The sequence below is a fragment of the Dermacentor albipictus genome, chromosome 2, assembly GCF_038994185.2.
Source record: "Dermacentor albipictus isolate Rhodes 1998 colony chromosome 2, USDA_Dalb.pri_finalv2, whole genome shotgun sequence".
Classification (NCBI taxonomy): Eukaryota; Metazoa; Arthropoda; class Arachnida; order Ixodida; family Ixodidae; genus Dermacentor; species Dermacentor albipictus.
The window spans coordinates 59,628,333-59,655,062 of record NC_091822.1 but is presented as its reverse complement, the minus strand read 5'-3'; the positions used below and the strand labels follow the sequence as shown (position 1 = coordinate 59,655,062).

Sequence of the window (26,730 nt, the reverse complement as noted above, 5' to 3'; positions counted from 1 at the left end):
ACAGCGTACTGAGCTCCAATTTATTAATAAAGCTCGTGCGTATTTTCAGTTGTGAGTTGTGCAGTACCAAGAACGCACTACGGCGAAGCGCTGTGCTCTCGCTTGCTTACGCACTTGCCATCTCTCGCCCTCTCTATCGCTTGCCACCTGTCCGCACATCATGGATACCTCTCTTTGCCTTGCTCTCTCCCACAACGACAGCACAGAGAGTCTGCGCCCTTTTCCAAGTGGCTGGTCGTCTCCGTTGCAAGCCGTGCTTCGGTAAAGGATGTTCACGCTTACTGTTGCATGCAACCACCGTTTAAATGCAGCCAGAAAACAATTTATGTTCCATAGATTTTCATAGAACATGATGTTTTAGACAGTGCACACATCATGTATATATCTAGATTTATCCAAACAACGTTACAAATCCATACCAGTCATAACTTAAGTCTCATCCAGGCAACAGTACTGCAACGTTGTAATGATATTGCAGCTCAACATATGTGACCCGTAATATATGCTCACTTTAGGCATGAAGAGATCTATAGAACATCCAGTTAATATTTTTCAGTCGACGCTAGCTAACCATAATTACACGTGCCACAGCAGATCCACCGAGATACTATAAAAGACAAATTTAATTTAATGCTCGCAGCAGACGCGGTGTGGCAGAACATCCACACAGCAGGAACAGATGCATCACGCGCACACATTAGTGCACACGCCCGCGACGAGGAAGCGCAGCATACTTGTTCTCCTCGACCTTCCGCCTAGAACACTGAGCGTATTAAGTTAACGAAAACTTTAAAAGTAAAGTGTATCAGAAAATAGGCAGTGTAGATGCATACGTATGATATGCAGACATGATAGTTTCCAAATATAATTTGAACAAATGATAAAACAGAATTCTGTCGTAGGGAAATCGAAAAAGAAAACCTATTGGGGGAGGGGCAGCTATTCATGTGGTCCGAGTAGAATTCACCAACGAAAATGATACTCCCTAATGCGAAGTTTGACCGCAGCGCTACTCGTGTTTTCATTTCGCGATATATTGACTGGCGCGGACAATGTCTCGTGCGGCACGCTGCAAGGGGAGAGGAATGTGGCGGGACTGCCTCGCTAATCTGCGTATCGCGAGAGCCAGCGCGTGGCTGACGCGCAGGCGTGATTCACATCAGCCGCCGCCGACAGACCTCCCAGACGACGCGCGCCACTCTAGCCATCGTCGCCCCACTACGCTTTTCTTCTCACTCTTTCGCCATAGCCTCCTCCTCCGATTTCCGCCTGATGGTTCCTTCGCACTCTCCCCCTTCGTTTTCCTCCTCGCGTCTTACATTCCCCGCTGCGCTCCGCGATCGCTTTCATCTTTCGCTGTGCTCGTTCGCTCGGTTACGCCGACACCGACGCCGACGCTCGCCGCAGTAACGGGCACCTAAGAGCTGCGTTTTAAAAAGTAAAAAGTATTTTTTAGTGTTGTTACAGCACACATTAGACGTCATGTGATCAACAGCGTAATGTGCTATAGGCAAAAGCCGCCACGTTTTGGAACATAAATCCTCTGAAAATTTTCTACGAGCTTTCGCTGTCTGAGCTCAACCTGTGGTTCCACCTTTTACGTCTGTAATATTTAAATACCACAATCAATATGATTGGAATTTCATGCGCAATAAAGATCGGGGAATTTAGAATCCTAAAGCATTATATCGCATCAAACTTTAACTACAAAACATTAATTACACTCTCCAACAGATTCGGCATCCTAAATAAACCTTCAGGAAAACTTAAAGTGCACTCACCCGATACGACCATAGCGCGTAAATCTCTACTACGAGAGTGTGTAATGTCAATAAGGAGTAATTCTAAAATAGAATGAACGTCAGCAACACATCAGCTGCTTGATATTTGCGAAATCAGTTTTAGTAGGTAGCCGTTTAGGTATTATGTTGAGACGTGGACGAATGGATCATACCTGGATGTTGATAGGATGTCGGTGGTTTATTGGGTAACAACCGTCGGTCCATGCGCGCGATATTACGGGATATATCGCAAACTTCGCACTATCCAGGAAATGCTGCCTTAGTGCGCCGTTGCCACCTTTCGGCTCTGCACTATTTAATTCATGTTGGATGACTTCTAAAGCGAGTTTTTTTGAGGAAACGCAAAAGACAGTACAACGAGAAGGGCGCATAACCTTAGTCAAACAGACGCAAGCAAGGAAGTCGTCAGAAGAAAGGGAGCGGTACGTGGTTGTCCGGCCATAGAATTGGCTACAAAAAATAATTACTAACTCTGGTGCAGTGGTTGTTGAGCTACTATGGGGGTGATGGTTATCACATGGATTTGTCTATTCCTCCTGCTTGGGGTTTCACACGTGGTTGTGGTGTTATTTGTTGCGCTTTACTTTTCTCAATTTCCAGATACTCATAGTTGTGTAAACGCGGCAAGTTGCATGATTAGACTGTACACGTGCACACTTGCGTGATCACTAGTAATCGTTGCAATTATGACGCAATAATTTGTGTAAAGTTATCAAGTTTCAATTTAACGAAGCCGTTTGAAGCCGGAAAAACTACATTTAGGGAAATCTGACTTCGATACCCGCCATTCGCATGCTGGCCGAAATCGCCAAGCTTGCAGCTTCCGTAGACACTATAACGCCATAATTCCCAGTTGTATTTTGTTTTTTTTTGAAACTTTAAGGTCGCGGGGGTGGGGATCGTGACAAAAAACAGTTTGGCCCTCGTCTGTGATATGAGAGAAGGCAGGAGAGGAGGGTAGCCTCCTCATTGCTCCACAGCCTCCCAGCGTTTCATACGCTTTTAGCTCGGCTTGTACTGCGTGCGTTTCAAAATCATACTTGCTGTTTAGCACGCTTCCTTGATGGTGCTTTAGAATTTCTAGTGATTCGCCGTACTTCCCTACAATGCTCTATGACAGACCGCTCTCGTGAGCGTGTTCGCGCTCGTTCACTGTGCGCAGTGGCCGGCATCTGATGCGCCAGGCGGCCAAGGGCGATTCGCGTTCGGAGCGCATGAAGTCGGCCGTGCACAGCACGCCGAACCTGATCGACGCGCTCAAGGAGGAGATCATGGACCTTACCCGGAACAAGCTGTCCGGCATCGGAATCAACGAGCTGGTGCGCCTTTTCTCTTCCCCTTTTCTTCTTTGTTTTGTTTTGCTCGGACGACAACTACTATACTGCCCGTTTCAAACGGGTATCATACTTGCCGAATGAACGAGGAAATGTTTTAACTTGTTGACGCGGTACAGGTGGGTGTCGTGTTCTCGAGGTGGTGGTCCCTGAAATACAAGTGCCGGGCAGTACACACCATTTGGATGAGCCATAAGAATAAATATGAAAATACTGAGCGCACGCAACACGAATGTGCCCACGAATATTCAGTGCCCTTCCACTCTATACAGGCGGATGGCTAGTGAAGCTGTGGATGTGGGCCCCTTGATGGCGAACTGTCCATTAGGGTTGAGGATTGGGCGAGTTGGTGTTACATTCTAAAACTAGTACAGCGCAACATACAATACAGCGCAACATGTTGCGCTGTACCACTTTTTGAATTATCCGTTGTCGTGCATCAAACGCCGTATACATCTGCGCATCAATGGAAAGCGATGTGCGACTGGTCACTCCTCCGCGATGTTAAGCCTCGGAAGACGACGGGGTACCGGGGGGTATACATACCCATGTATGGTTGTGAAGCGCGGCATGACACCTTTTACTAACGAATCCCGGCACGTAAGACAGTCACGCACCACACCGCACCCCGAGGGCGCACACTGCTTCATTGTAGCCAAGGCGATAGCGCGTTGGTCGACGTTCCGCAGTGCAGTAATGGTTCTGAGGTCAGTCGAATACTACAAGCGGTCAGACACAACACAGGCCACACAAAATTGGTTCCCCACAAACTCCCTCTGAAACCTGGCCGCTGATCCGGTGAAACGTTGCAAGTTTGTGGGATCGGGATCACAGGGGCGGTTCGCATTTTTTTGCGCCTCGCGGTCCTGATATGCAGCACGCTTGCGGGACCACCACCGCGGGAGAGCGGAAGGAAAGCAAAGGAGGCACGCAAGCGCTTGGAACGCCGACAAAGAGAGGGCGGTTGGAGCGTAGACATGGCAGACGCAGGTCAAAGTGCAGTATCTGTTGTTATCAGCTTAATAACTGATACGGGTTGTATTTTCACCTAAGGTATTAAACTTACTTTTGCAAGTTGGCGGAGTGCTTAAAGCCTGCTTCACCTCAGGCCTTCACCTATCAGGCCGCCGATCGGCCTGATATTGCACGTATGGGGAGACAATCTCGATCTTCACGGCTCGATAGACGCACGCAATTTTTTTCAGAAGCTATAGCGATATACAGTTACGATATAGTCACCAACCGTCGGAGGACAGGAAAGAGAGACGGGTGCTTGCATCCGCCTCTTCTTTCTGTCCTCCGACTGTTAGTGCGCCGTTGCTTAATTGCAATGGTTTGCCAACTAGCGCAGTCACACACACCCTGTTTCAATGTAGTCCTACACCAAACATGAGCGTGAGGGGAAATAAGACCGCCATGTTATATGTGTACGTATACACAGCTGGAGAACTGCTCGTACTACACGATGCGCTTGCGACGCAGGGCAAGGTCTCAGTTACGGACAGCATATTTCGGGACTGCAGCAGGAGACTCAACTCTGAGCGCCGGCTTCTTGCCAAGGTGAGCGCATCTGAACGATTTACAAGTACCGCCAAATACCCGCAGCGGCAGCCCAGTGGCTATGACGTCGAACTGCTGAGCTCGAGTTCGTGGGTTCGACCGCGGCGCCTGCATAATACGCGAGCGTTATTTTTCTTTTGCATTTTGATGGATGCAAAATGCAAAAAACACCCGTGTACTTAGAATTAGGTGCACGTTAAAAATACTCTGGCGGTCAAATTTAATATGCTGGTGCATGGCTCGTAATAACGGCGTGGTTATAGCTCAGACAGCACCATTTTTTAAATTTTATTTCCTTGAAATCCGATGCAGTGCAGGTCAAAGTTTAGTGACGTTGGTGCAGGTCGCGTCACCGTGTGACCAGGAACCATAAAATTCGTAGAAAGTATTCTTAACAGTCCACAAATTCCCTTTTGCAGGGCGCCGGCTGAGCTGAAGAATCATGGAAATATTATTAGTAACCCTGTCTCGTCGTTTTCTTTCCTCTCGTTTTTGCTTTAGTTTGCGCTTCTTGTGACCCTTTTTCGCTTGATCTACAGATTCTTTGAATACATACTTTTTTGTTTCTGCATTCGATTTCTTGGTTTTTTGCAAGTAGCATTTGGTTTAGTATACCTGATAGTTTTCTAATCATCGCGCGAAATTGTTTACAATGCCTGATGCCTCTACATGCCTATACAGAGTAACTGTAATGTCTGGGCGCATTTTAATGTCCCCATAACTTCAGAAAAAATCACATCCCCTTCCTATCCGTGAAGGTGGTCGAACAGCGAAGCTGCGTTAGATACACTGAGTGTTACACCATGCAAGTCAAACTTCGCAAGTAGTCTGTATTGTGAATCTTTTGTTTCACCATTCTTTCTTGTCATTTTCGCTTTTGCGTGCTTCGCGTGTTGAGCATGCTTTAGGAGTGCCTTTTTTTTTCGGTTCTCCCAGTCTTTCTTTTTTCTTTCTGTGCCTGATCTTTTTGTGCTTTTCTATGCTTTCTTACGTGTGCAGGTTGCTCCGCCCATTTTTTTGCGCGCCAGTAATGAGAGCGAAGTTTGGCGTGAAGTGAAAATCATCCGATTATTTTTTTGCTCATTTTGCGTGTAATGTTGTATTGCCTTGGTCTTGTGTTGTCCCTTTCTACCGCTTGATCTTGAGTTGTCGTCTCTTGTGTCTGCACTGCTCGGTGTGCTTCCTCCGCTTGCAGTGCTTTGTCTGGAGACGTTGAATCTGCATTTTTTGCTCTTGAGTTGACGGCAGATAACGGCGTTTACATTTCACAATCACACCCTTGTGCTTCAAAATTAATTCTGTCCGTCTCGTAAGACAATGCATGGCCCCTTAAGCAATGGCTCATAGGCCCGCAAGCTCGGCTTCCCCATTACGACGACAGAACAGAAGTGAAATTCTACGCACGCACGCACGCACGCACGCACGCACGCACGCACGCACGCACGCGCTCATATTTTTCCGACCGATTGCAACAAACAGCTGCTTTTCAAGCGAAGCTTGCCTACGCTAGCCTGGGGCGCGATAACGTAAAACTATTCCAAACTTTTCTATTCCATTTCTGCAATCGGCCCTATGTGATTGGTCAAAAACATTTTTGGACCACCGCCACTTCACTTGCCTATCACGCGACGTCACGAAAACCGCGATCGCTCCCCATCAGATATGACGTGTACGCGCTGATTATGCATGATTTGACCGAACAAAAGAAAAATAGTTATTTGTGATTCGACGCCTTTTCGCCATTAGCCCTCGGCTATTGGTAGAAAGTTTTCGGACTGCACCCACTTCACCTGCCTGTTACGCGACGTCACGAAACAGCAAAAACTCACTGCTTTCAAGGGACGTGTACGTTTTAAAGATGCATTAATGTGCCGAACAAAACTGAATTTTCTTCTGAATAGCCGCAGGTTGCCCCGTTCCGAAAGGAATAAAACATGGCTGCCGCCGGTCGCTCAGGCGCTGGCTACTCGCACTTGCCGGAGAGCATGAGTTTATTTTCGTACAATAAATCTTTTTGCGCGACCGTGTAACGTTTTCGAGCACTTTCGGCACGTTTACGACCTCGCTCTGCCAACTGTTCTTTGCTGACGATCCGTTTTAGCGGCATTCTTATCCTTCCGTTGCATAGGGGCCGCGATTCTCGACGGGCCCGCAAGCTAAGTAAGGCAAAGCGGAACAATCGCAGACGCCGGCGCTACACTCTTCGTCCGGTTATCGATTTTCAGTGCAGTTGCTCGGCCCCATCGAATACCTCTCCACTTGAGCGTGCTCCTCGCCTCCTGTCAGCCAATTAGATAAGACAAGCCGTTCAGTGTAGGCAATGATATTCGTTTTTCAAGCAAACAAAAGTGACCTCCTATGAACGGGGTGAGCGTATATGATTGGTCTGTTCAGACCACCCTGTGGATGACCGCCTGATGCTTGCGTCGGCGGTTAGGCGAATTTGACGTCAGGAGATTGGAATAAAAACATGTTGGCATATTTTTACGTTATCAGGCCCTTGCGCCCACGACGTAACGCTAGGAAAAAATCAGCTGCTGTCAGAGCTGCTCACGTGGACGGATTGCTATGTAAAAAAATCAAGCAATATACCCGTTGAACGGAGAATCCTGCTGCGCCGCCGCGCTACTGACGTCATTCTCTCCGCCAATAGGAGTCGTGAGTCTAAGTAACGTGACAGTAGCGAGTGTTCCTCGCGTCAGAACACTATCGGAGCTGCGATGGGTCGGCCACGCGTCGTGCGTTCGGCCGCAGAAAAGGCGGCGTGTGATGAACGCCGCCGGGAACTCGCTCGAGAAAGGGCTCGACGTCGACGTGCCGACTTCGCCGTGAGAGAGCGCGAAGCCGAGGCGTTGCGAGAACGAAGAGCCGCGGATCCCGAGCTTCGCTTGCAGCCATCTTCACAGTAGTGGAAGGCGGGCCAATTTTTTTAACTCTACGAGAGCCGGTGATTAGTTGTGCTGACGTGCACATCACTCGCAAGGAACATGCTTTCGTTTCAGCGTACATGATGTATACGTACGGTCACGTTGTGGTGACCTCAGTGAGTGGCTCAATGTTTTCTTTGTAGAAGAACAAGAAATTCTTCGACGTCCGGCATCGCAGCGAGCTGCCCACGGAGGACCTGTCGACACCGAAAGCGACCCAAGGCTCGCCTGATGGTAGCTGGCCTTTCGAAGTGAACAGTGGAAGTAAGTATTGCTTCGGAGCCTCACGTGCCATTTCAGTCACGTCATTTTCGCTCGAAGGCGATATCTATAGGCCCCCTGCGCTGGAGTTATGAAGCAAACGTGGCGCCACCTGCTGGCGTGAGGCGTGGAATTGAGTAGTACGGAGTCCAACTCCCTGCATCAGTTGGCTACGTAGCTATCGAATGCGAAGCGTCTATTTTCTTTCTGGCGTGTATTGCTTGCTTCTAGCGTCTGTAGAACTCAGAAGAGCTAACAACTTATATTCGGACAGAGACGCTACAGACCATCTTGGAGTAGTTGATCGCCTCATTAGCCAGACCCATGCAGAAAGCGGAATCGCTGCCGCTCCGCGCCCTGCCAGGCAACGCAGTCACCGACGCTACTGTTGCGTTGTGAATTACCACGAACAAGAAGGACTGCATCACAATGTTCAGCTTTACCACTGTTCACCCCGCTCGTACGAAGTAGAGAGGTGAGAACGCGGGATAAGGGCCGTTAAACACACGGGCAAAGGGAAACTACGTGTACTACGCGCGACGGTCGGTCACATTCGGAGCGGTGCGATTTTCGGGCACCAACACCATAACAAAAAAGAAAAAAAAAGAGAAAAGAAAGAAAGGAAAAAAGGGAAAGGCCGCAGAAAGGGAGGAGATAAGTCGAAATTGCCCAAAGAGTTAATTCGCAGTTTCTTTTAGAGTCACTGGGAACTCCAACATCAGCGTCATATATGACACTGAATCCACGATAACTCATTTCCTGCCGCGTACAAATGTGTTTCGAACAAACTTCGGACCTATAAATTACCGATGAGTGCAGGTCGCGTACAGCGCAGAGCGACCGCATCTGTCCTGCGATAACAGAAACTAACATACAATTACGATGCAGTATCGTGCAGGTGCGCCTTAAGAGTTCAATACGCAGGGTTTAACATTGTGAATTGATTTAGCGCTGTTTCACCGAATCTCGGTGGATCATCCTTCCGTCCATTGGCTATAGCTTGTAAACGTATTAATAGCAAAATGTGCTAAAGATGGGATTTGCTTGTTTTTGCGCCAGTTGAATTTTGGGTCATGGTGAAAGTCTTGCAGGCTGCAGCAGGACAAGACGAAGGCTATCAACAAGGCAGCCTCTGGTCGTTTAGGCGTTCATTTTTGCGATTTTAGGTGCGTGCCCTTTTAAATAAACAAACATAAACAAATAAATAAAACGCAGAAAAACTGTTGTGTTAGGGCAGTGGTGTAGGTACGTTAAGACGCCTACTGACGGAGACAGGAAGAATAAGGAAAAAAGTTATGTTACCAGACTTATGCGACCTTGCAGTATCACAACTAAATTTTTAGCGTAGCTTTTAGTTTCCGACAGTCGCAATAAGAGTTTCACTGCCTGCATTTTAACTGCATACTTTAAAACAATTGGCCCGTTTAAACATTGCCTGCACATAAGGCTTTGGAGCACATGTAAAGCGATTTTTAAACACACACTTTTGTTTTTGCCAGCACACTGACTGGCTCTGATGCACTGCTCCCCCCTCGCTTCCGTCTGTTTACCACAAAATTTCCTCTCTGTTGCTTTCATAGTTCTCCCAAAGCAGCTGAATAAATTCTACGCTGTTCGTAAAACACACTTATAACGCTCCGGAACGCTTGCATACGCATAGTTTCTACTAAGACCTCTATTAGTCAACGCACTTTGAACTTCGCCTACATATAACCCATAAATTGCCCTTAATGAAACAATAAAGCATGCACGGGGTTCCTTGTTTAGATCACCGAGTGCAGAATGGAGTTACTACCAACCTCGTATAAAGCTTAAAAAAAAAAACTAGGGTTCAGTAATCGTTGGCAACGCTTCTAATTGGGCGATGAATGTTAAACTTTCTTCTTACGTTGTAATTAATTAGACCTCAATATCCACCAAATGTCACGTAGGTGTAATGTAGAGTTATCTCGGGACATTGGGCAGCAGAGCTAATAAGCAGTATGACACTTGGGAACATTCGCTGAAATATATTTTTTTGAAAATATTCTGTTTTATCCACACTAATAAAACTTCACACAAAGATTCGCCATAGCGTTAACCTTGTTTTCACGAAATTTGACTTCGGGGGAAACTTGTATTTATTCAAAGGAAAGGGGATAAATTCTGCGTCTCTCCTAAAATACAATCATAGTGCTCCGGGGCGCTTGCGTGCGTAATTTCTTACAAATGCAGATATAAATCAAGATATTTTGAACTCTTCCTACGCATTACCTATAACTTTAGTGTACGTCAGTGCACATTACTGATCACTAACTGCCAACTTCTAATTAGGTGAAAATAGAGGGTATGTTAAGTAGAGACGCCGATTTGTCATAGCGAAATATGGCCATAGAATAGCTTTTTTTAAAATCACATTTACAGTTTCTGTAAGTATTTTGCTATCTGATTTCAAGATATCTTCACTGAAAGCCACGTAAATGTGCTGAAAAATTTATTGTATCAACCAAGGCAGTGAAAGACTTCGCGGGAATTTCGAATAAACGTTGTTTTTAAGGCCGCAATATCTCAACAATGGCGCAACCGAGCGCCGTGGTGTGCGTCTTGTCAGAAAGCGCACTACTCCGCGCCCAAATCTATTGCTTAGCTGTCTCCTCTACGCAGAAACTAGCGCACATAAAGCAAACGATTCAAGGTAGTTCCTAATTAATCAATAGGCCTCGCCTGCAGCGCGAATCCACCGCGCTTCGCCATTGGTCCGGCGCTCGCTCCGTAGGGGCGTCATCTGCTCTTTGAACCTCTCGATCTGTGGACGCCTTGGCCACCGTAATCTCGACATGTGTCAAAACGGGCGCTACGCGTCACCTTCTAAGTCCGATTGTAGCTGCCCCAGCTGCTGGGCAGAACTCTTTTAAATAAATTGTGCAAACCCTAAATATGCTACAAATGCATGATTCCCCGGACAGCCAAATAAACGCGGTTTGAAGTCTGGCGATGCAAGAGGAAGAACCACGCGCTTACTTACGTATGTAGCATTGCGCCATCTGGTTCATCTGTGGGCTGTTCCCAGTTTCTCAGGATTCACTAGGTCGAAGGTTAATACCTGTCACTGTTCCCAGTTGCTCAGGACTCCCTGACTCGAAGGCTCATGCTTGTCGCTCTTGTCAGTCAAAACTCTGTGAGTTGAATGCTCAGCCCTGCCGCTCTTCCCCATTTCTCAGGATTCTCTCGGTCGAAGGTTCATACCTGTCACTTTTCCCAATTGCTCAGCACTACCTTGGGTGAAGGCTCGTCATTCACGCTGTTCCCATTTGCTCAGGACCCCCTGGATTATAGACTCATCCCTATTGGTGTTCTCAGTTGCTCACGGCTCCCTGGGTCGAAGGCTCACCCCTGTCACTTACCAGTTGCTCAGGACTCCCTGAGTCGAAAGCTTATCCTTCTCGCTGTTCCCATTTGTTCAGGACTCCCCGAGTCGAAGGCTCCCATTCTCACTGTTTCCGTTACTCAGAACTCTCTGGATCGACAGCTTATCCCTGTCACTCTTCCCAGTTCCTCAGGACTCCCTGAGCCGAAGGCTCATCCCTGTCGCTCTACCCAGTTGCTCAGGAATACCTGGGTCGAACGGTCATCCCTGTTGCCATTCCCAGTTGCCATTCCCAGTTCCCAGTCTAAACTCCCTGAATCGAAGGCTCATCCTTCTCGCTGTTTGCAATTGCTCAGGACTCTCTGGATCAAAGGCTCATCCTTCTGGCTGTTCTCAGTTGCTCAGTAATCGCTGGGACGAAGGCCCATTCTTCTCGCTGCTTCCAGTTGCTCAGAACTCCCTTGGTCGAAGGCTCATCCCTGTCGCGGTTTTCAGTTTCTCAGGAATTCCCGCGTTGAAGGCTCATCATTCTCGCTATTCCCATTTGCCGAGAGATCCCTGGGTTGAAGGCTCATCCTTGTCACGGTTCCCAGTTGTTCTGGTCTCCTGGGCCGAAGGCTTCTCATTCTCATTGTTCCTTTGTTCCTTCTCAGTGTTCCCAGTTCCTCAAGGCTCCTTTGATCGAAGGTTCATCCCACCGCTGCCACCAGTTATTTGATCTTATTGTGTGCGCGAATTGTCCGAAGTTTATGAGAACATAGAAAAATGAATGTTTATTTGCGTGAAGTACAGGAATAGAAAAATGGAAAGTAAAAGAAAAATGTCATAGTTACGGGCGGCACCACAGAGGTCGCTGTGACCGGCGGAAAGAATAATCTCTCTCCTCCCGATGTTTATATTGCTTATAACTCTTTCAGTCCGTCCGTCATTTTCAACCAATCGTTCAGCCCGTTCAGGTGCCATCATGTTCATCCAAACGTGCGCCCCGTGCACGTGGTGTCATGCTCGGCTAATTGGGATACTCATTTGGCTCTATTTTCATATGGCTGCCTTTGTCGGGAGTTGCTTCTCCACTTAGAAAACGCTCAACTGGAGGGTATGGCTCGTTCTCGAACGACATTCCAGTGCTGGAAAGCAGCTTTTCTCGGGACGAGAGTGAACTACCTCAAACCGCGCCGGCTTCCAGCTGCAATTTTGGGAAGTGTTACGCAGAGGGAGAAAGAAGCTCAGCGCTTGGCACACGAGGCTGGGTTAGCGAACCTGTTTGACGAATTCTATAGCATGGTCGACTCTCACCTGCGCACCATAATTGCACTGCAACTGCGAGTGGTTGCGTTCGAAGAACTTGACCAATACTAGTTAATGGTCCGTTTCTAACAACGACTAAGCGCATCAATCCTAGACTCACCGGACTCGCGGCTAGCCATTTCGTGTATCGGCGCCTCACACTGCGCGACTAAGCACATTGGGCCTCGACTCCTCGGACACGCGATAGTCATTTCGCGCATCGGCACCTCGTATTGCTGTACTAAGCACATCGAGGCTCGACGCCTTGAACCAGCGGCTAGGCATTTCGCGCATCAGCGTCTCCGAGTGCGCGACTATGAGCACATGGAGCATGGACTCCTCGGACCGGCGGCTAGGTATTTCGCCTAACGCCGTTTCAGTCCCCGCGTCGCCTCCTCTATTTTTATGCGAAGCATATTACGAGAGCTCAACCCAGCTTTTCAGGCGCGGCGGTGTCGCCTTCAATACCACGTGACACCGTGACGTCACGACAGAGGAGAGAGAGAGAGAGAAAAAACTTTATTTTCATGTTCGGTGGTAACGTGGAAAGGCCCTCAGTCCAGAGCCTCGCTTGCGGCATTCTTCAGTACAGCACTGATAAACGCCGCAAGGTACCGTTGGTCGTCGGCGCTGGCTGCTTCTGTCAGCCACCCGGCATGGGGTTTAGGGGAAAGATTTGTGGGGGCAGGAAGGGGAGGTGGGGGTGGTCCACAGGACCAGAGGATATGGGATGTGTTCAGGTGTTCGCCACAGTATCGGCAGGGTGGGGGATCTTCAGGTAAGAGGCCGCGGAGGAGGTGCATTCGCGCTGGTGTAGGGAGTGTTTCAGTCTGGGCCTGACGAATCAGTACACCCTGTTCACGGGTGAGCACTTTGCTGAGTTTGGGGAACTTGCATCTTGCCTCTTGATATCACCGCAGAATCAGGGGAGCCCGCCTTTTCGTCTGGGCTGGTCGCGGAATGCAGGGTGCCTGGTTCAAAGTCTCGCAGGCGAGCTGATTAGCTCTTTCATTTCCCGGCAGTCCGTCATGACCAGGTATCCAGATGATTTCCAGAGGACCCTGAAGGTGCTCTTGAATAAATGTCGAAGTGTGGGCAGGGAGATCGTTGTGCAACAATTTCCTGCAAGCCGCCATGGAGTCGGTAAATATGATTCTTGGGTAGGCTGAGTTACTAGGGGGCATGTGTTTGATCGCAGTTGCGATGGCTGTCAGTTCCGCTAAGGTCGAATCTGTCTCCGAAAGTACCTCCGTATGCACAGTTTGGAGGTCGTTATTCACGACTGCTATAGCGGAGCCCCGTGCACCAACGCTAGCATCAGCGTACAAGTATATGCCTTCAGGTTGTCTTGCCGTGTACCTCTTGAAGTAGGCCACTCGCTGTCGTCGCCTCCCCTTGCCTCGTTCTGGATTCATGTGGCGTGGCAGTGGAGCTATGGTTAGAAGTTCGCGTTGTTTCGGGGGCAGTGGGTGCGTGTTCAGAAGGGGCGCAGCTTCTGGATGATGGCCGATGCTGTGGAGGATGTGTGTACCTTGACACGTGCGCTGCAAACGCAGTTCTTGGCGACGACGATGAATGCTGACTAGTTCCGCCACCGTGTTATGGCAACCGATGTCAAGTAGGAGCTTAGTGCTGGCACTAAACGGGATGCCGATGGCCAGCTTTGTCGCCTTCCTGATGAGCGCATCAAGGCGATTGATATCTTGCTTGCGGAGATTGGTATAGGGCAGGTGATAGCGCAGGCGCGACATAATTAGTGCGTTTCTTAGTTGAAGCATATCCGCCTCTTTCACTCCATTTGCTCGGTTGTAGACCCTACGCATCATGTGCAGCACCTGTTCTCCTTGCTGAGCAGGTGATGCACCGTCGCAGCGGGACCTCCATCTTTCTGGATGTGGAGACCGAGTACCTTAATACATTTTGGTTGGGAAATGGGCACGCCTTCGTTTACAATTTGTATGGTGGGCGGTCTCCATCTTTTGCGATGGACCAGTAGCAACCCAGATTTTTCCGGCGCACATCTAAGGCCAATATTTTGAGCAGCCTCATGCACCCTGTTCATAGCCTGTTGGAGAGTTTCTTGGATATGCCCTGGCGAACCCGTGTTGATCCAGATGGTGATATCATCTGCGTAGATCCAATATTTGATGTCAGGGATGTCTCGTAGCGCTCTATGGACTACGCACATGGCAAGATTAAAGAGAGTGGGCGAGATCACGGAACCCTGTGGGATACCTCTCTGCGGATGGGGATACTGTTGTGAGGTGATGTCGCCTGCTCGTAGCGTGTACGTGCGACTCCGTAAGAAGTCCCTAATATAGTTATAAAGCTTGGTTCCGCAGCCAGTAGCTTCGAGCTCTTGCAGCATAGCATCGTGGTTAACATAGTCAAACGCTTTCTTGAGGTCTATGGCAAGAATAGCTTTAAGTTGAGCGCTGCTTGTTTCCTTCGTGATTTCTTCGTGTAGCTGCAGCAGAACGTCTTGAGTAGATAAGTGATGTCTGTATCCAATCAAATTATGGGGTAGGTGTTGTGATTGCTCAAGGTGAATTAGAAGTCTGTTAAGCACGATGCGCTCCATTAGCTTGCCGACGCGTGATGTTAGCGATATTGGACGCAGATTCGCTATGGCTTGGGGCTTGCCAGGCTTCGGAATGAAAATGATGCTGGCTGTCTTCCACTCTTCTGGCAAGCTGCCCGTGTCCCATACATTGTTAATTTACTGAAGTAGGAATGCATGATCGGCTTCTGTAAGGTTGCGGAGCTGTGTTGTCGTAATTTGGTCTGGTCCTGGCGCTTTATTCGGCTTTGCTTCTGCTAAGGCACGCTGTAGTTCCGCTAATGTGATTGGGCCGGTGAGACCCTCATTTTCTGGCTCTGCGCTTTTGTAGTCGGCATACTGTGGTTGCGCTGGATCCGCAATGTGTGTTGTTATAAGCTCGTTGAATAGGTCATCGGTATGCTCAAATGTTTCGAGCAGCTTTCGGAGCTTATGGGACGTTTCCGTCTTTGTCTGGGTTGGGTCAATGAGTGATCGGATGAGATTCCACGTGGAGCTCATATTCAATGTGTCATTGAGCTTGTTGCACGTATCGTACCACTGCTCACGAGTGAGATGTTCAGTGTAGTGGACGATCTACTCGTTGAGCGTGTTGATGCGTGAGCGTAGTTTTCGATTGAGCTTATTTCTTTTCCATCTCTTAATGAGGGCATGTCGTGCCTCCCAGAGATGAAGAAGATGCCTGTCCGTGCTTGATTGCTCCCACTTCTCTATTATTTCCTTCGTGTGTGACTGGATTCGTTGCCTGACCATCTCTACCCAATCTTTCAAGTGCATGTTTTGGAAGTCTCCTACATGTGTCTTTCGGAATTCATTCCAATCCGTCAGGCGATGCTTGCGCTGGCGTTTTGGGAATCCTTTGATTTGCAGAAACATCTGTATGACAGTGTGGTCACTCGTTAAACTATCGTGCGTGTTAACCCATTGCGCTGACAGTCGTCCTTTAATGAAGGCGAGATCAGGCGTGGTATCTCTTTCTACAGAGTTTCCGTGCCGCGTCGGGGAGTCGGTCTCGTTAAGGAGAGTTAGCTGGGCCTGTTGCATATGGTATAGTAGTGCGGATCCTTTGGAGGAGTTTTTTGTGTATCCCCATGAAGTGTGTGGCGCGTTGAAGTCACCTGCTATTAGATGATCAAAATACTTCGTTGGCCGCAGATTCGCAACCTCCTTGAAGAAGTCTACTTTCTGTTTTGGCGGGCTATAAACATTTGTGATGAATAAGTGGGGCTGTGCCTTGCTCTTGACAATTTTAGTTGGAAAGACACGTACAGTGAGGCTCTGTTCCGTGCTGTGGACAACATTTGCCGCTATATCTTTACGAATAAGAATGGCCAGTACAGAATTATGGCTATACGCCGTATAGCCTGCAAGATGAGGTGTTTGGTTAGTTTCCTGGAGTAGGAGAATGTCGGGTCGACGATCTTGAGCGGCAATGTACTGCATGAGAAGGCCCCGTTTTCGAGCAATCCCTCTACAGTTCCACTGCCACACCACCAGATTAGTCGCCATTGTTCTACTGATGATTTTGCGGAGCGCCCGCTGTAGGGTAAGGAGTGGGTCGCGTTACGCTGGTAGATCGACGTGCTCTGGGTCGTTCGCGCTCTTCCTGGCGCGGTAATGCGGGCATCGCAGCCTGCACTTGTGTAGAGACCATCGCCTCTGCCTGGCTCCTGAGGAGCTCGTTGAACAGGGAGCGCATTTGGCTCATTATTTGTTGAGTGTATGTTTTTAGCGCCTCCTCAACTTGAGCAGCAACCTGTTGAGCTATCTTGGCCTCTAGATTGGTTTGCATTTCTTTCATTTCGTCCCTTAGTTGCTTAAAATCTGCTTCAAGGTGTTGTAGGGCTGTTGTGTGGTATCTTGCCTTTTTCATTGCTGGTTGCAATGACGCTGGTTCTGCTTCCTCAGCTAAGGGTTGCTCTATATCACCCAATGGTGTAACTTCAGGTGCGTGTGCCTCTGCTTGCATGTCCATGCCTTCGGTAGGCTCTAGTGATTGTGACGATAGTGTTGACATTTCATTAGGTCTGCGGGTTTGAAGTAGAGCGTTCTTATAATCTTTGGCTACTTTCTGAGCTCGTGTTTGAACTTGAGATGCCTTGGTAACGGGGGGGAAAGGGGAGGTGCCGGGTGACTGACTCACGTTTCGCTGGTTTGCGGGTTGCTCGTCTTGTTGACCTCGGGAATGGTTGTGATCCGGAGACTGGCTGCCACCTCCGAGCCGGTTGCAGTCCCCGGACTGGCCGCCGCTTCCGGACTGGCCACTGCTGTCGGACTGGATTTGGTCCCCGAAGTGGTCCCGGCCCCTGGAATGGCCGCGTCTCCTAGATCGGCTGCGGCCCCTGGATCGGCTCCTGCCTCTGGAGTGGCTGCGGCCCCTGGACTGTTGACGGCTTCTGGAGCTACTTCTGTCTCTCGATGTGTTGTCGGAGTTGCGTTTTGGGCTTGGGCTTCGGCTTGCGATGGTGACTGTTTTCATTTGCTTGTCGTCCTTTCGTTGTTTCAAACGCTTCAGGTAGGCTGCTTCTCTGACCGCTTTATCAGCGGCTCGTCGCACTTCACAAGTTGGGTCATCTGCCTTGTGGTCCTTGCCACAATTAGGGCAGCCTGGTTTGCAGTCATGATCCCCTACAGGATCTCCGACAGACTTTCCACATGTTCTGCATCTTTGTTTTCCATTGTCGCGACAAACGTCTGATCGGTGTCCTATAGCAAAGCATGTTGAGCAAAATTGGGCCTTGGGTCGGTGAGGGACGCAGCGGTATACACCTCCGCCGAATATGACCTGGCGAGGTACATGTGAGCCCTTGAAAGTTATGATTGCAGTGGCTGTTCTACCCATCATACGAGCCGCAATAATCTCATAATTTGGGGCTCGGAGTTCACGCATCAATTCTTCGGTTGGGGTGTTCATTTCCACGTTGTGAATCACACCTCTGCACGAGTTATGGGGTGAAGCGATATAGATGTGGACAGGGTAAGTTTTGCCATTAAGAGTGGTTTCATTAATGCGCTGGAGCTTTTCTGTCGCCGAGGGGTCATCACTGGTTATTATAGCCAAGTTCTTTTCTTTTTTGATGTCTACTGTAGCGGCGCGAGCCTCTGCAGCAGTCAGAGCTGCTGAGACGCTTAGCGCGTCGTGAAGCGTTCGTGGGCTCCACTGAGGTAGGAAAAGGCCAGTTGGCGGACGCAAAATGAGCGTTGCAACGTGCTGCGTACCTTAGGAACGTTTTGATACTCGAATGGTCCATCCATCAGTGTCGGTGACGAATTTCGGGGCCATTGCTGCTGAAGGAGTGCGGGCCGTTGGTGTACTTGACGGTAGGCCTACTCGCCTAGCCGTTAGGGCTAGCTGAGCGCCCTGCCAGGTCCGTGACAAAAGCACAGAAACTCACAGTACGTTGGTCCGATCACAGCAGAAGTTGGCCAAAATGTTCGGATGATGTTCCAGAGGAGCCGAGCCGTGTCTGAGGACTGGTCCTTGTCGAATAACTTGGCATTCGGGTCTCCTGTGGAGCGATGCGAAGGCACGTATGCTCGGACAGGAGCGACGCTCGCCTTTCTCACGACAGAGGAGAAACGGGGCTCCAACTCGCGCCGTCGCTCGCGGCGTCGCCCCCCGCATCGGACGCGGTGAGCGTCGAGCAACGCAGCGTTCGGCGCGATAACGAAATGTGCGCCTGAGCAAGCGCCGCACGCCTGAGCCGACGCCGACGACACCGGCTTTTCTGCGACACGAGCTCCTTAGCGCTGTCGCGTTAAAATAAAGGCTAGTATGCTTCGCATCCTGGGCGTAACCTTAGCTAAGCCGCAGCCATTTTTCTCAGTGCGAGTGCAATCGCTCGCTCACCAATGGGTGCCGTTGGTACACCTTAGTTCAGTGAGTTGCCGCGATGTAACGCTACCAGATGGAACGAATTCTTGAGTCACGCGTGTGTCTGAGCGCGCGCCACTGCCGTTCCTGTGGAGAAGCGGTAGGCGCTCTGTCTCTGCGTCTGTCGGGCTACGACGCGTCTGTCAGTCTTCTTCCGAGTTCCGTCGTGAGGCGCCACCCAGATGGCACTCTCCCCCACGACCATAAAGCAGGCGCGAACGCTAGCCTACGAGAGAGAGTAAGAAATGACCGTAGGAGAGGGTGATGAACGGTAGGATCGGCCGTATCTGGTTGGCAGTAAAACAGAGGTGCATGTCTGCGCGACTTAGCATGCAGTGCGTCGTATCCTCGTACCCGCGGCTAGGCATTTCGCGCATCGGCACCTTGCACTGCGCGACTAAGCAGATCGAGCCTCTACTTCTCGGACTCGCGGATAGGCATTTCACGTATCGCCACTTTGTACTGCGGGACTAAGAATATGACGTGCTGACTTTTTGACCATATTGGTATCTTACATTTTCAGGGACTCTCAAGCCGCGTTTACATGAATGCGACAACTGGCGCATCGCATCGCATCACATCAACTTTCTAGCGCATCGTATCCATGTAAACGGGCCCAATGCGCTAGGAAATCGCGTCACATTAATGCGCCAGACCGAGGCGCCTTTTAGAGAAGTGAAAGGCTTCTCTAATTTGGCGCTTTTTAGAGAAGCGAAAGTAGGGGAAACATTGAGAACCGTTTTCTGAAAACTATTATTTTCCTTTCTGATTAGCTTGGAGCTGATTGCTTTGTTGCCGATTGACATATTTTCACTCTGCTTTTTTGTCACGTTCCTTGGGCTACACTTCAGGTCGGGAAATCCACGCTTTCATAGCTTATTCTCTTTAAAATTTATGATGCAGCTATTCGTTCACGCCAAAAGGGTGTTGATACGAAGGTAACATAAAAAATGACAACCCAAAAACATTTTTGTACGGCAAAAAAGAAACAAGAATTTCCTGACCTTGAGCACGCATTTAGCTTTGATGTCAAGACTTAACGAGCTTTTCGTTGAATATTTAGGCTCCTCAAGTCTTCCACAAAGTGCAAAGACGAATAATTCTGCTAAATAAAATGTTCTCAAGATATCACTCTGAAACTTTTATGGAAGCATCAGGGAGACATCCTAAAAAACATTTGTCAGTTTTCATCAAAATGCTTCAAGAAATAAGGAAGGTGATTTCGAAAGCCATGTTCCCCTTAGATGTAATATATGGCGAAACTTTCACGTTCCTCGTTTAATTCGTAGTGTTGGAAGCAATTAATAAACCCTCGTTTGTTACATAAATTCATGCACCATACGACGTTTGTAGTAACATTGTAGTTACAATGTTACGGTGAAATAAATGTGTGTGCGTGTGTATGAATTAGCTAGGCTAAGATTCCTTTACAAGTGCTTGAAAGCGCTATGTGCAGGAAAGGTTTCAAACGGGCCGGTCAGATAAGGAGAACGTTTTAAAGTTCGTCATTTAATTACAGGGAAGTGAAGCTCTGATTACTGCCGTTGTGTGGCTTTTAACTTCAGTAAGTTAAAGCCGACTAGTAACGGGTTCTACCGTATAGAAAGAGCAAAAGCACCAAAAATAGTGTGTACTATCGCGCTTAGTATGAGCTGCAACGCGTGAGCGCTTTGCCTCGCGTTTTCACGTCGCAGCTCGTACTGAGCGTGGTAGCACGGTTTATGAATGACTCCATTTACGAATCCTGTAGTTTCTGTTGTAACAGAGACACCGAAGGTATGGCAACTTGGCACGTATTCGTCGACCTCTTTTGCGCTGCTATTGCGCTTCCAGCCGTGAGTAAGTAACATGCTATGAAGGAGCAGAAATGACCTTTTTAGTCCCTCGTTTGCTTAGTTATGCTTACTAGCATTAGTTGTTCTACCCACCAAATTTACTAATAACATCTCGTGTCCGCTAATCAGATAAATGTATTGCACACGACTCTTTCGGCATAACACCCGTTTGTGAGTGGCTGATTTTCGAGTGCTTGCCACTCGTAAGTTCCAAGGGCGAACCAGGGTGCTGGGGACCTCGTGACCGAAGCTGCGATTAAAAAAAATGAGAATCGTAAGAAATTACGATTCTCATTTTTTTTTGTCTTGGTCATTTGATCCTACGAAGCAGTGCCTTCGCTATTGCCGGGATATGTAACTGTGTGCCACAAATGGTAATGATGGAATAAAAATAGGACAGAAAGAATGCTTGAACATAAAAAAAGAAGCCCTCATTTGATATGACGCTGCCACTATGTATAAACCTTCTTACACTCACATAAGTACGAGAACAAGCACTTGATGCGTTATATTATGCACATTGGTGCGAGCGATGATTCAATCGAAAGAAACACGACGAGCTTGCACGGTTGTTTGTTTCTTCTGCAGACAGCTCGAAGGTGGCCATCCCACCGTCAAGCATTCCTAACTCCGACACCCCGAAGGAGAGGTTCGCCTTCAAGTAAGTGGTCATTCCAAGCTGTTCCTTTCTTGTCGTTGGTTACGGCAAGCTAGACCGATATTAAGCGGTGGAAGACACCCCTGAAGCCCTGTGTGTTGCACTATACTTCCGGGGGCGCCCACTCAAGACAGCGACTTCACCGCGCTCTAATATTGCGCCAATGACCCTTCTCGCTAAGCACGCGCAGTAATTCTCACGCTGACGGTGAGAGGTCCCGCGTCAGCGGCGCGCACGAAAAATAAGAGCAATGCATACCGGCGGTATCTTCGGCTGGCCGTTATCGAGAGCGCTGGGAAACGTAGCTCCCTATTCGGATGGATTGGAACGGAGTGCGCGAAAGGGGTTCGGCTGGTTCCGTGGCAGAGAGCCAGATGCCCTCTGGCTCGGTCGGAGACCGGCTCAAGGCCTGGCTGTTCCGAGGCCGAGCCTTGGAGCGACCAGCCGACGGTACCAAGTGGCAATGCCTCCGCCATAAGATCGCCGGAAAGGAGATCTAGCCCATCGAGCGCGAACCGATGTTATGGGACGAAAGAGCCCGGTACACCGAGATAAAGAAGTTGAAGTGATCATGCGCTACAGGACAAGAGGCAATGAGCTCAGCACAAGAAGTTTTGCTCAATATATGCAACAGAGTTTATCGACCCTTGAAAAATGTACGACTTAAGCGTGAGTGGACTAAAAGTCGACGCCAGAGTCGGGATAATACAAATATATGTTCTACGTTTATTTCCTTTTTTTTTGCTTTTCGCGCTTCGTGAAACACCCCGCAGCGCTCCGCCAACATTGTGACGGCGGATCGGCCGTTCGCGTGCGGTGTATTACAAGAAAAGAATAGAATCGAGCTAAAGGTATTCCTACATTTTTATACCAGTCCACTAGTCTTTCGCTAGTTATACAAGGAGTGTCGTAATGAACTTTTTCCTTGAGATTGGTGATTTTTCTTTAGTTACATTTATAGTAGCCATACGCAAGGGTATGCATATACGGAGGTTAGAAAATCATGAAGTCACCTAATAATTTTTTTTGAGGAAGCTTCTTTTTGAAAAAAAAAATTCGTTATTTGCGCGTTTCAACAGAGATTAGCTCGCACGCCTCGCGAAATGGCTGGCACGTTTCCATACTTTATAGCAGCCAAGACAAAGCGCCAAACTTACGCACATCCACTATCGGCTTTTACGCGCCAAATCCACGATATGATTATGAGACAACACATAGTGAGGGCCTCCTTAAAATTTAGATGATCTTGGTGCTTTATCATACACCTTAGATTATGTGCATGGGCGTTTTAACATTTCGTCGCCATAGAAATGCGGCCGCCGCGGCCAGGAAACGAACCTCCACTCTAGTGCATGGCAGTTCAACGCCACAGTCACTAAGCCACCACAGCGGGTGCACTAAAATTTAAACACAAAACATTGAAATGCGCCGTTGCTGATCATTTTTTAGTGTGTATTTTATTAGTACTTTTTCTTTTGCTAATTTTTGTCGCAGTAAGCTCGTGAGACATAGCGAATCGCTGAAGGCAAGACATGAAGATCTGAAAATGTGCTCCTCGTGGCACAGTTCTTAGACTTTTCAGCGTCCGTTCAGTGCACCGTATGACGGGTTGATACTGTCGTACGCTTGTACCAGCTTGTACCAGTCGCATTAGCTTAGTGGCTATGCTGTTGCGCTCCTGAGCTCAAGGTCGCATGTTCGATCCCCGCTACGGTGGCTGCACTTTGACGGGAAGCGAAATTGAAAAACGATTGTGTAATTCGACTAAAAAAAAATGACAGGTGGTCCAAACTAATCCGGACCCTACCCCCCTCCCCCCGCCCCCAGAACGTGCCGCATAATCATGTATTGGTTTTGGCACTTCAAGCGTCACAATATTTCTTTTGGCCTGGTCAGCCTGAAAGTATAACGCCTTTGGACGAAGAGATAGCGGGGTAATAGCTAGCAACTTAACTAACGCGTGAAATCCCTGACCGAACAGAGCAACTAGTCATGCCACTAATTGACCTACAGAATTTCAGTAATAAAGCTTTTGGAGCTCAACGCGGTTTTCTTGTTGCTGTGTTCTTGATTAAACATCTCTCATTTATCCGTACCAAGATTTACCCAATGCTTCGTCACGTACTTGACCGGAACATCATCGATGTCATCATGCGACATTCCCCTAGAGCTAATCTGGATTGCTTCCTGATTTAATTACCATCTCTGAGCACTCGTGACCACAGCTGCTGGGTGTATTTTTCTGAAACTTGACATTATCTCTGACCTGCAGTGCTTTTCACACTTTGTTCTCCTGTGCTCTTTCCCTTCGTCTTTCAACTCATAAGTCCTATTATTTTATTCGCTAAACAAACAAGAATCTCGAATTTTTTCTAGAATTTTAGAATAAAAGAATTGGAAGAAAATTTGCCGTCGTGCGCAACAATCGCTTGCGACTATAACTGGGATGACAAAAAAGCTTGTCTCCACCAGCACCAAGGATCTTTAGCGAGCGCGAACTGAAAAAAAAAATTTGGCGTGTTAGACAGCTGCCACTGAGCTTTGCATGATAAAACATAAACTTAAACAATACAAATGCAAACTAGCTAGAAACTAAAGTGACAGAACAAGAAGTAAGGTTGAGCGAGAAATGCGAGAACAGTTTCGTTATCGAGGCATTGTGCACTTTCATCACGCAGTCATTGCACGTTTCGCAGTCATTATTCCGCACCGTTAAACCATGACAATCAATCATAGCAACGCAGCATAGCCGCGAAAGTCCGATCTCGAAAGTTCGTGTGTCCTCTACGATGAAGATTTCTTGACAACCCCATGTCGGATATTTCTCGTGGTTTCCGTTTTTTGTTCTTGATTAGGTTTCGCGCGCCTTGCACAAGCCGCGACTGTATGTACGCATCCGTTCGCGGCAGGTGCCAGACGCCGGCCAGCTCGGAGGCGTCGCCGAGCAGGGGCGAAGGCGTTGCGAGCAGCTGCCGCTTCAGCACCGCCACGCCGGCTCCGCTCAGCAGCAGCGGCAGCGGGGCGCAGAGGCCGCGCCGCTTCCTGGCGCGGTCGTGCCGATCCCGGCAGCCTTCGTCGATCGCCACCTCGCACGACATCATCAAGCCTCTCATATCCAGGTGTGATGGCATCGCTGGAGCCAGTTAAATGGCACGGAGGGAGAACCGAAACAACAACAACACGTTGTTGCAACAACAACGTGGGCGATGTACTCATATTGGAACGTTCTGTTAGACGTGACTGCACCAAGTTGTAACGTTCTGTTACACGTGACTAAACCAAGTTGTAACGCTCTGTTACGCGTGACTACACCAAGTTGTAACGTTCTGTTACACGTGATATGTGCAAAGATACAAAAGGCCCGTGGTACAAGCAAGGCGTTGCAGGGTGCATCAGCAAATCGTGCCATTCATATACGTACTAGTAATTTGTCACGAAAGGCGAGAGACGTCTGACTAACACGAGAAGTGGAATTTTCATTCACGAATGTGGTAGAGCCTCGAAAAGTTCCCGACTTTATTTTTGATAGCGTTACCTGTGCAAATCAACTCGCCGTTTTTATGCAGGTATAGCACCGGGGCGATCAGTCACGACAGGCGCTCGCGTTACACCGAGGCTAACGAGATCTCAGCACTTGGCCGCCTCACCATCGGGATTGGTACTCTTGAAAAGGGAAAGAGAAGTTATTGACATAAGATGAATGACCATCTGTCACATATGTTGCTAGGCTCTTAGTGAAACGCAGCTAGTAATGGCAAGAAATTAGTTGAAATAACTAGGTCGGTAAGCTCATCGCACAAAGAAGGATATACTTCACTGAAACTAGTAGCGTGCAGAAAGTGCTTGCAAACTGTGCAATACTTTATAGTACTGTCAGCGAATCATGGCTGGTCGAGCTACACATTTTAATTAATTATGGGGTTTTACGTGCCAAAACCACTTTCCGATTATGAGGCACGCCGTAGTGGAGGACTCCGGAAATTTCGACCACCTGGGGTTCTTTAACGTGCACCTAAATCTAAGTACACGGGTGTTTTCGCATTTCACCCCCACCGAAATGCAGCCGCCGTGGCCGGGATTCGATCCCGCGACCTCGTGCTCAGCAGCCCAACACCATAGCCACTGAGCAACCACGGCGGGTGGTCGAGCGACACATGGCACACGCCGTCACGATACGAGATCATATGTCATCACAGAAACATCCAACACAAGGAGGTGGCAACGTTGCGGGACAGCATCACTCTTTATATACAGCCGTCATATCAAACGCGAGAGCATGAGTATTAAGCATGAATACAGAACGTTGCACAGTGCATTTGTCTGCTGCTGTGTAAAGGCGGCGCAGGACACTTAAGAAGGTATACTTTAAAGAAATTGTGCCTCATAACAATAACGCCTTACATTGAAATCACATGGAATAAAAAAGCGCGCGTTGGACCGAGCTGTTCCGTTTACTAGCAGAACATACACATTCCTGTTTGTTCTGTTAACAACAAGTTCGTGTATAGGTCCCTGGGTTTGTATTCCTTTTTTTTATTGCGCTATTTCTTTGTCTGCTTCACTTTTGTTATCACAGGTTTATATACACGTTCTTCGCGTCCTTTTCTTCTGTTGCAAGTTTTTCTCTGTTCTCTTTTTCCAGCTCTTTTTTACCAAGAACACATTGTTGTTCTATGCGCTAAATGGAATACACGTTTTATTTATGCCAAATATGTGAATGCTGCACTCGCTGTCGACATGTTTGCCTTTATCTTTGTCGCTCTTTCCATTGTGTTATTCAGTGCCGTGGAGCAGCACGGGACCGGTTATTGTCAAGCTGCTCCTCAGCAGTTTTTTGTGGATGCGCATTCTCTGGCTTGGAGATGCATACATATCGATTTGATTCGATAAGCTCGCACGTAATGTGACGTCTTATATCCAGACGTGATTTTGATTGGTTTAGCAAGTTTTCAACTCCTTAAAAATAGTTGAAAAGTCAAGCAGCGAGTGACTGACCCAAAACGGTCACTTCTCGGCCAAAGCAAGCTGCGAATCAGAACAGAACTCCGGGAAGTCGAGTGCTGCCGAGACAGAAACTTGGTGACTTGGTTCATCTGGTGCTTAGCAAAATATTCTGTATGTAGACACGAGGGGCATTTTTCATCGAAGCGTGACAATGTTCCCATAATAATGAAACATACTCAAGCTGCACAGCGGTGGATACTCAAAGCACGAAAACAACAGGTGGGACTGTACGGTATATTATGCAGGAGCTCTTGTTCCTGCACTAAAGTGTGACGAGCCAAG

General features: G+C 48.3%; 1 protein-coding gene and 1 pseudogene across 1 annotated transcript in view; both read left to right on the top strand.

Moving 5' to 3' along the window:
* DZIP1 (DAZ interacting zinc finger protein 1) overlaps positions 1-26,730 on the top strand; it is a 62,774-nt gene that overhangs the window by 26,833 nt on the left and 9,211 nt on the right. The window contains exons 11-16 of the mRNA XM_070533626.1: positions 202-261; positions 2,965-3,121; positions 4,619-4,696; positions 7,767-7,887; positions 21,375-21,447; positions 24,354-24,563. Coding sequence (XP_070389727.1) covers positions 202-261; positions 2,965-3,121; positions 4,619-4,696; positions 7,767-7,887; positions 21,375-21,447; positions 24,354-24,563 — 699 coding nt within the window. The remainder of the gene's footprint in view (positions 1-201; positions 262-2,964; positions 3,122-4,618; positions 4,697-7,766; positions 7,888-21,374; positions 21,448-24,353; positions 24,564-26,730) is intronic.
* Positions 4,114-4,288, top strand: LOC139056477 (U2 spliceosomal RNA; annotated as a pseudogene).